The sequence below is a fragment of the Leptonychotes weddellii genome, chromosome 10, assembly GCF_054177405.1.
Source record: "Leptonychotes weddellii isolate Sample4059 chromosome 10, ASM5417740v2, whole genome shotgun sequence".
NCBI classification, from domain to species: Eukaryota; Metazoa; Chordata; class Mammalia; order Carnivora; family Phocidae; genus Leptonychotes; species Leptonychotes weddellii.
Genome location: NC_138378.1, coordinates 39613592 through 39624219, shown reverse-complemented (window position 1 = coordinate 39624219; position 10628 = coordinate 39613592). Strand labels below are relative to the sequence as shown.

The window sequence follows — 10628 nt, the reverse complement described above, 5'->3', positions numbered from 1 at the left end:
GATCCTAAAATATAATTGCATTCTGATAACCCATTTTTTCTTGTGTGCACTTAAATGTGTGGGATTGGTTTTGCACACTTCTAAATTAAAGAATTAGAGGGGCGCCTGGGTGGCTCAGTCGTTAAGCGTCTGCCTTCGGCTCAGGTCATGATCCCGGGATCCTGGGATCGAGCCCCACATCAGGCTCCCTGCTCGGCGGGAAGCCTTCTTCTCCCTCTCCCACTCCCCCTGCTTGTGTTCCCTCTCTCGCTGTGTCTCTCTCTGTCAAATAAATAAAATCTTTAAAAAAAATAAAATAAAATAAAATAAAGAATTAGAGAAATTAAAGGAAAATTAATGAGATAATGTATTTTTCATATTCACACAATGGCATTTTCACACACTAGGCAAAACTGAAGCTAGGATTTTAAATCCCAAGGCCAATTAATTTGTCCACACAGAATTGAGCAGAACTCAATAAATGAAAAAAAGGTCTATGTAAGAAAAATCATATTACATCATCAAAGTAAGGGAGAGAATAAAGTTTAATAGGAGAGCATGGGTGTATTTCACCATCCAAACTAGAGAGTGTTCTGCCATTAACTAAACTGCCGCTAGTGATTGGTGAGTAGTGGACACTTTTCGACCATTCCATCAGATGATTGGGAATTGAACAGCCCAGCATCCCTGACTGATGGGAGCCCCTCGGCCACTCCATTCCCCTTAGCAAATTAAGAACTTATCATGGCAGGGACTGCTGGTGGCCTCCTCAATATTCTTTCTCTCTTTTTAAAAAGATTTTATTTATTTATTTGAGATAGAGAGAGCGATCAAGAGAGCATGAATGTGGGGGAGGGGCAGAGGGAGAGGGACAAAGAGACCCCCTGCTTAGCAGGGAGCCCACCATGGGGCTCGATCCCAGGACGCTGAGATCATGACCTGAGCCGAAGGCAGACACTTAACCCACTGAGCCACCCAGGTGCCCCTCTTTTTCTTTCTTAGTAACAGATTCCTGGTAAATACACCCAGTTGAAAAACTACATTTCCTAACTAGTGACCTAAGAGGTAGTCAAGAGATTTATAAGCAGGAGTCCTTGGGTGGGGCAATGGGAAAAATCATTTTGCTCTAGTCCTTCCTCCTTCCTGCTGATGGGATGGCTGGAGCCACAGCAGCTACCTCAAGATGCTGAGAATGGAAGCCACTTAGTAAAGATGGAAGAACAAAAGATTGAAGGGTCTGAGTTCCTGATGACATCAGGGAGCCACCTTACCAGACCTAGGTTGCTTTTCTCCAGATATTTTTAATGAGAGAAAGGAAGGAGGGAAGGAAGAGAGGGAGGGAGGGAGAGAGGGAGGGAAGAAGAAGTCCTAGAATTTCTGTGTTGTGAATATTTTTAAAAGCCAGAAAGTGTAATTCCTGGATCACATCTGTGAGAGAGGGAGGGCGGGGAGGGGAAAGGGAAAGGGAAAGGAAAGAGACAGAGAAAGAGGGAGAGAGGAGAGAGACAGGGGCAATGGCAAAGAACTCACAGTCTGGAGCCTGAGTTTAAATCCCAGTCTGTCACTTTGTCATCGTCTGACCCTAGACAAATCACCTCTGCTTCACTGCACCTTGGCTCCCTCATCCATGAAATGGGGATGAAAGTGGCATGGATCTTACCTTTGGAGATTTACTGCAAGAACTGCATCAGTTAACATGTGTGGCAGTCCCTCAACCTCTGTCAGGTGTTCCTACTGCCTTATGAGGGCCTGCCATGCCATGCTCACTGTCTCCTGCGCAGGACATTCCCCCTTGGAGGGGACCCCGACTCTGTTTTTGTTTTTGTTTTTTAAGATTTTATTTACTTATTTGAGAGAGAGAGAGAGTGCACAGTAGGGGGATCAGCAGAATGAAAGGGAGAAGCAGGCTCCCTGCTGAGCAGGGAGCCCAAGGAGGGGCTCACTCCCAGGACCCGGGATCATGACCTGAGCTGAAGGCAGACACTTAACCAACTGAGCCACACAGGCGCCCAAAACCCTGACTCTTGGGAAGTTGTTTCGTAGGATGAATAAGCACTGTATTCCCATTGCTTCTGGTGGTCTGTCTTCCATTGGCTTCCCAGGGCCATGACATGAAGTCTGATCTGTTTTCTGCATGTACACACCCTTCAAATATTTGAGAACAGCCATCCTGAAACTTCACCCCTGTGGCTGAACATCTGGGGCAACTTAGAGTCTCTGGATGTGCTTTAGCTTGATTTTTCCCATCTTAAATGTGACTCCAAGAAACAAATACTCCAGGCACCTCTGCTTTTGTGACATATTCTTTGACATGATCATGTTCAGCATGTAACGAGCTCATCACCTCTGTATTGCTGTTGCGAATTGTATCCTTTGTCGACATTAATGCTTTTCTTTCTCCAATTAATTCTGCTTTGTTGGATACTAATCTTGCCACTGCTTCTGATAGCCATTTGAATTTGCATGGCACCTTTTGCTGGTGCGCTCTTAACTATCATTTCATTGAGAAACTTTGGGTGTCATTTCTTTTTTGGCATTTCTCTTATATTTTGTATTTGGTGCATACACAGAGCCTCGCTGTCATAACAGCACAGTGTAAAACCATGGCATTCACCATTGCAACTGTTGTTCTTCCTAATGCCATTCTGGTTTATACTTGTTGAAAGCGCTGTGGTTGTTTCTTTGTTTTCTTCCCTGTGCTTACACGAATAATGTTTCCTCCTGTCTTATCTTCTTCGGGGTTGGGAAGGTGAATTTACTTGTGCTGTTCAAAAGCATTCATTGATTTTATTCCTTCTACATATAAGAGTCAATACCCAAATATTACCTTTGGGTTTCTCCATTTAAGGCATTTCTTACTTCTACCTGGCCACCTCTCTCCCTATTTTCAAACAACTTGGTCTTGATTAGATTTAGATGAAGGCTTGTGATCACTCGTTTTGCATTTTTTCTCAGACTTACCAACAGACTTACAAACTTTTAAATTGTTTGGTGCTTGTCACTTATCTTTTTAAACTATCGTCAAGTCCTATCTTTTCCTTTCTGCCTCAGTTATTTGGAGTACACATTAAAGAACGAGAAAGATCATTCTTCTGAGACCTCACACATGGAACAGCTTTTTACCGTCTTCAAATAGGAGAGACTTAGGTGGGCATATAGTTATTGAATCACCACAGTCTTTTCAAAATTCTGTGTGGCTAATTTCATGTTCTTATGCCATTTCCTCCTGGAAAGGTAATTTGGGGGTGCCTGTCTTCTTTTTGTTCTATTTGCGGGGGAGGGTTGGTAATCTGTTATTTTTCTCTTGAAATTTGTGCATTTTTTCCCTACCATTCCCACAGAATCAATATTCCATCAGAATATAACTGGCTGAGAAATTTTGTCTTTCATTTTGCCTGGAATGTGCCCAACTGGATAATATGGTGTTAGGTAAGGAAAATTTTCTTCTAGCATATCTTTACTGTCTCTATTCTATTTGTCAGGGTGTCTTCTTTGGGAAAACCAATGATCTGTATGTGGCCTCCATGTTGATCACACCTTCTCGTCTCTTATGCCCTTTGCCCTCCAGGGGAGCTTTGTGCTTTGTCTTCAGCCTCTAACACTGGACAGCAGCAGTCCCGTCTCTTGATAGGGATTTAATTTCAAGCCTTTCTTACCCATCTTCCTTTTCATCTAATAATTCTGTGGCCTTCTCAGCTCAGCTTCTGCTCTTCAGATGGCTCCAGTGCCCATTTCAGAGGCTGGCTGATCAAACTGTACTGAGGAGGATGAACAGTTCTTGCAGTGTGTGCGTGCGTGCATGTGTGTGTGTGTGTGTGTGTGTGTGTATGAATCACGCATTTTGGAATATCGTCAAGAGTGTGTTCTTTCTCTGATTTTTCCAAATGTGGTTCCCTTTCCCTCATTCCATGTTACACTTTTGTTCCTGGTGTCTCTTGCTACGCAATAAACTCACACCAAAACTGTGGCTTAAACAACCACCACCATTTTATTACTTTTCATGATTTTGTGGGCCAGAAATGTGGGTAGGGTTTGGCTGGGCAATTCCTTTATTCCATCTGTTAACAACAGAAGTCACTTGGTGATATTCAGCTGGTGGAGGGTCCAAGATGGCTTCACTCATGTGTCTGGTGCTTTGTCAGCAATGGCTGGAAGGCTGGGCTCTGTTGGAACTATCAGCTGGAGAACCCATGCATGGCATGTCCAACATGGCCATCACAGGGTAGGCAGCTGGACTTCTTCAGTGGCCTCTCAGGGCTCCAGGAGCCACTGTTGCCATGAACAAGGAGACCCTGCATGGCCCCTGACCAAGCCTCAGAAGTCACACCACATCACTTCCTTTGTACTCTTATCAGTCAAGACAGTCACAAGCCTGCCCAGATTCAAGGGAAGGAAATGTAGACCTCATCTCTTGGAATGTTATTTTCCCCCTTTAATCATCCCAAACTCAGTGAGGTCTCTTCATGGTAAGCGCTGTTCTAGACACTGGGGATTGCATCTCAGGTCTTACATGGGAAGAGTCAAAGTGGTATACACAGCTCTCTTTTCAGCTGTTTGTAGCAGGTTCTCACCTGGGCCTGCACGGTTCTGGATGCCCTGCTCTTATTTACCCCATCAAGGATGTAATTAGCCTCTGTGGAGCCCACATCATATTGCTGACCCACATCAAGCTCAATATAACTAACATCCCACCTTGCTCTGGTGGGATGTTCTTGCCCCACCTGCTGGCTTCTAGTGAGCATCACCCCTTTAAGAGCCCTTGCAAGTTAACACATTTTTATTCTTCCTCTTGTTGAGAAGCCCCAAAACCAGGCATGGGGAGGCATCTCTCTGTCTCTCCATGGCTCTCCATGTGCCATGGAGAGTGGCCAAGGACCTCAGTGGTAAGCTATCCCAGAGCTTTGTGCATGAGCACCAGCATGTGCCCACCAACAAAAACAATGCAGTCAGTAGGCAGGGTGGGGAGGGGAGTTAGAGGGTACTGAATATGAGCTAGAGAAAGCTTCATCTTCCAAAATGGAAAGGTCACAGACATTGTCAGGAGTTGATATATCAAAGATAAAACTTCTATAAACACATTATTTGGTGTTCTGGGGGGTAACCACTGAGGAACTAACAATAGAAATGCCTCCAGGTGGTTGCCCCTCGAAAGAGGGCTTGGAAGGTAGAGACAAGCCTGCCTCACACACAGCCCTGCAGCCCAATTTAATCTTTTACTTTGTGCATGGCTTTTCTGATAAAAAAATTAAATGATATGTATTTGGATGTCAAAAATATAGCATAATATTTTAGAATGACTCATGCCATTTAAAGGTCTGTTTAGAGGTTAAAGTTTGTAATGATATTTTATAACAGGTTGCCTTCTTGCTTTGGATTTAAGCTTTATTTTCATCATTAAAATTTTTTTTTCTAAATCACAAAATTGGGACAAAACCATGAGAGAGTTGAAGAGAAGGAGATAGGAAAATAAATAAGAACTGGAAGCCTTCCCCAGTGAATTCAGCAGCCTTTTTTGTATCACTCTATGTACCTTTAATTTTTATGTCCTTCTGGAAAAATTAAATTAGAACTCCCTTTATCACTTCTTCATTTCATTTTTCCCGTTGTAAAAAGGGCAAGAGCTTAACGTGCCACAGACTAAAGCTGCAGGGGCAGCTGGACACACATGGGCAGATGCCCGAGTCTCTGGACAGCTGGCCGGGTCTTCCACTCACATTTTCCAAAGTCCACGATCCCAGGCAGCAGCTGGAACTCGGTGGGGCAGGTGGGGGTGGGGGGACAAGCTTAAGGGGTGTACGGTGTTTTCTCCTGGTTTAATGTTTAAAAAGAGGAATACTTAACTATCAAAATAAGGTATGCCTCCAGTTTGTGTTTATCCTTTAATCAGAAAAAAAAATCCTTTTCTACACTGTGAAAAGTGGATTTCTTTAGTAGCAGCAGTAGTGGTGGTAGTAGGAGGAGGAGGAGGACAAGAAAGAAAAGCAATCCCTCAGAGGCTGAACCCTACTCAACATGGCCCGCTCACAAGCAGGGCTGGCCTCACCTGGAAGCTTCTTAGAACCGCAGTGTATCAGCCGCCCCCCAGCCCCTGCTCAGAATCTGCATTTTAACGAGATAGATGCATGGGGCTGTGGGTGCACATTATGGTTTGAGAGTGCTGCTCTAAGGTACGGATGAGAGATTCTAGGTCAAGAAAATTCAAGTCCTGGTTCTTAGCCTTAGCTTAGAATCATCTGGGTGGTGGTGGTGTTTTTTTTTTTTTAAATGCTAATTGCTGGGCTCCACCCCAGAATAATTAAAACAGAGCCTCTGGGGGGTGGTGGGGCCTAGGCATGGGTATATTTCAAGTGTTCCAGCTGATGTCAATGTGTAGCCGAGGCTCAGAACATTAAGTACGTAATGCTGGGAGCTGCTCAGCTGTCTGTCCGCCAACGCACGCTGCCTCCTCCTGGCTGGGCTCTGTGAAGAAAACCTGCACACGCTTCCCCCTGTCAAATCCACCGCCATTCACAAAATGGCCTAACCCAGTACCAGATGAAGCATGGCAGCGCCTGGGGTGGGGGCGGGTTGCTCCATATTTGTCAGAAACAGACCCACCGTGGGAAGGCCCCTCTAGGTTCCCGGGAGAAAAAGACGCCATCTCGGAGTTACAAAGTCAACCTCCTTTCATCAAAGAAATGCCTTATTTTTGTGAACCATATGAAACACTAATGTGTGTTACAAAGCAAAAATATTAAAATTCGCTTCCCTAAGACATTGAACAGCTTCCGTTGTCTCCAGCAATGCTCTCCTCAAATGTGGTTTGAGAATTTCATCCAAATGGAAAGCATGGTCACTGGGTAATCAATCAGTCACATTTCCTAGTTTTATAACTGAGAGACAAAATAAAATAAGGGTTGACAGAAGGTGCACATGTTTGAAATACTTTCGCATGAGCCCGTCACCACCGCCAAATGTTAGCCTCTTGAGGCATAAATTAATTTACCACAAACGCATGCCGGGTTGTGTCTGGATTCTGCTCTGGGGAGCAGGAAGTGTTAGACTTTTGGACAACAGCTTCAAGAATGACATTTCTCCAACTTGCTGTGATTTTTACCCTTGAGCAGAATGTTTTTCTTGGAATGGATTTCCGGGAGGAGATCCGGACATAATTCTCTTCACGTGTGTGCAGGCCTCTCTGGCACTTTTATGACGAGAGTGGCAGCTGTCCCGGTGGGAAGGCTCGCTCCCAAACCTGAGGACGTGTGCCCCGGATCACACACGGGCTGTTAGTCCCTGAGATCTCACCTGGTACTGCTGCCCGGTGCAGAGGATGAGATGGTCGTAGAGCACGATTTCCTCTTTGGAAAGCACCACGTGCTTGGCTGCTCGGTCTATGGCAGTCATTCTACCCACCACCACGTTGACCCAGGAGCACAGTGACATCAACGCGTAATCTTTGTCATGAAAACAGTGGCTACGGAGAGAAAAGCTCCGTCAGTGACATTTGAGCAGCTGACAGTGGGCATTAATTAGACATCTGGTGAACTGGGTCAAGGCCCCTAGTGGGCCAAGTCTGTGCTCTTGCCGTGAGTATACCAGGACCCTGGCTAGATACCGGGAGATTTTTTGTTATGAGACATGTAGTCACAGATTGACATCTTCGCATTAAAGCTAAATCGTTCCACCCGGCATAGGCCAGTCTACAACAGGGAGGGCGTGTGTGTGCGTGCGTGTGCATCTGTGTCTCTGTGAAATCATTAATATATACTTTTTCTTCTGCTTCTATTTCATGGTGGGTGTAAACTGACTTTAGCTGTTGAATTGTCATGTCGACCACAGACTCAGAAGGAATGAGGAAGAAGAAAGTGACATTGCTGAGGATTCCCAAAGGCAGGGGTCAAGGTCCTGAATATTGAGAACCCTTCATATTTGCTAATGTTTTTTTCAATAAATGACTCATTCTTAAAATTAGTGTATGGATTCATGCCAAAACAACTACACATTTTATTTAAAGATGTCAATTAGGGAATGATGTTTGCTGAGAGTATAGTCCCTAGAGACTTTTGGGATTCACTCTGTAGAGCAAAGGTGATTTGTGGAGAACTGGTACTTCTGCAAACAGTGGGTCCAGATGGATAGGTTTTCTTCTCTGGGTTCCATTTGAGTTTGCGCATTCTACCCTAATGTGAGAAAAGTGGGGTTTTGGTGGCTTTAGGTTTATTTAAATAAAGAGTTTTATGAGGGTGGTTTCCAGAATTTTTTGAAAGGTCTGACCTCATGAACATGACCTTTTATTGATCCTGTTCTAAAGACCCAGAGTATAGGATGGCAGAATAGTACGTGTTTCATTTACTTTTTTAATGAATTTATTTAGAGAGAGGGTGAGAGGGGGAAGGGGCAGAGGGAGAGAGAAGAATTTCAAGCAGACTTCGAGTTGAGCATGGAGCCTGACATGGGGCTCGATCTCATGACCCTGAGATCATGACCTGAGTGGGATGCTTAACCGACTGAGCCACCCAGGCACCCCAACATCTTTCATTTAAATCTAGGCTTTTCTGTGCCATGGTCTGTGTCCCTGATTTGTCACCAATGAGAGTGGACCCCGGGGACTCTGCATGCCCTTTCAATATTTCAGTTTCTTGATCTCTTGACATGAGGTAACTGCCCTCCTCACATGCCTTGGCCATTGTACGGGATGAACATGAGAACGTTAAGGCTGCTGTTTTGTCAAGTGGGATGCGTATGTGAAGGGTATTGTTCTAAATAATATTAATGATGCATAATCCTGTTTACCCTCCTTGGAGGCAAACAGGATTGTGAAGTGGTAATGGGAGAACATTTTTTCTTTTTGATCCACACATGAGTCTGCTCTTACCACACAAAAAGAATTCTCGTAATGGATGCACATTAGACCCCGTTATAAGGGCCTGTGAAAGAGAAGGGGGCTCTGGGCTTTGTATCTCTCCATGAAACAACACTTAAAAACAAGAAAATTTCTTTTTAATAAGAAAAGAAAATCAGGGACTGGCCTGTCATCAGAATATAATAGATAGTGGGATGAAATTCTCTTTTAAAAAACCATTTTGGTAGCTCGAAGGAAAACAGGAAATTTCGCTGATTTTACACATTCATGAGAGACCCACAAAGGACTGTCCTTATTTGCTACACCGTCTCTTCATAATAGGAATGGTACTGTCAGTTGTCCAAGATAAGGAAAAATTAAATATAGTTCGTTCACAGGGATTAGTCTTATGAGGGTTTGCTCAAAGATAAAAGTTCTCAGGGGAAATTTGGGGAAGGTTAAGACAGTGTTATTTTTAATGACAGCAGGACAGTAATGTTGATAATGTCAGAATGCATATTTCAGAGTTAAAATCTGAAGCTCTGTCCCGTGGGAACTGGCATTAGGAATACTGGTTTTTTTAGGAACCTTCGGAAGCACTGAAGAATGTGGGGTGCTTGCTTTTACAGTCTGTTACTACACTGAGTGACATCTGTCAGTTTAAAGTATCACTGTGTAGGTGACTACTCTTCATTCTGGGTCTTCCTTAATGTATCCATCAGGTAGGTGAAATTAGCCATTGGATACTGTTGATGATAGTTTTCCAGAATTATTTCCTAAGCAAAGTTAATGAGCATTAGGATTCTAACATGGCAGGGACTGTCTCATGGATTGGTGACAAGAGAAAGACCTCCACTAGAGTTCTCTGGAAGAAAGAGAAAGAACCAAAGAAGGAACATCAATAAAACTTCAGGTTTCTCAAGTGAGCTTGACCCTGACTCAACACTAATGTGAAAGTTTGTCTTCATAGAACATTCTGGAAACAGGTAATAAGGAAAAAAAAAAAACAGAATTGCAGGATGGGGAAATTTCTGGAAGGGGACATATGTACAGAGTGGCCAGCTTGCCCCCACAGCCAGCGGTCAGAAGACTTAGGCCAAAGCTCTAGGTGCAAAATTACAAGCAAACTCCAGGGGAGCAATTACAAGCAGGGTGGACACATGCACTTCATGAAATCAGAACCCTTCAGAACTGGAAAGAACCTCAGAGGTTTTCATAAATGATTTACTGTGTCACTCTGAAGAAGGAACATCACAATTAACATTCGCTATTCAGGGTTGATTGTCCAATTAGTGGATTTCTCCTGCTTCTGGTTTCTCCTCTCCTCCCACTGCCTTCCTTTCTGCTGTATCCCGGCATGTCATTAGCACCTCTACAAGAAACTGGCCTGGGGTGGGTGGGGGGGACATGGACGAGACAAAAAAATGGCTGTTCAAAAATTAATAACAACAATAATCAAAACACTGGCTAGGGCAAAGTTGAAAATTTATATTCAGAATGAGGAATTTATTAAATTTATGGATGTCAAGATATTAGTTATCCATGGCCAGAGATCATTTCCTTTATTGAGGTAGGAGGACCATTTGAAAGGCAACATCCTATTTACATTTCAATTTGTGGCTTCTAAGAATTATGATAACATGAGTCTTCCACCCAGAGGCATCTGGCTGCATTGTTTAGTCCCTGTCCATAACCTGATTGCGAGAACTTTTGCAGGTACTTTTGGATGCAACTTTCATCTGTTTGACATTATTTATTACCTGCTGTGCACCAAGCACTGTCCCAGATGCTGGGGACACACTGTGAACAAGACAAAAAAAATCCC

General features: G+C 43.8%; 1 protein-coding gene across 1 annotated transcript in view; it reads right to left on the bottom strand.

The window, feature by feature from the left end:
- Positions 1–6452: 6452 nt before the first annotated feature.
- The window catches only part of LOC102737394 (cilia- and flagella-associated protein 61), an 83376-nt gene continuing 79200 nt past the window's right edge, over positions 6453–10628 (bottom strand). The window contains exon 7 of the mRNA XM_081831991.1: positions 6453–7435. Coding sequence (XP_081688117.1) covers positions 7234–7435 — 202 coding nt within the window. The 3' untranslated portion in view covers positions 6453–7233. The remainder of the gene's footprint in view (positions 7436–10628) is intronic.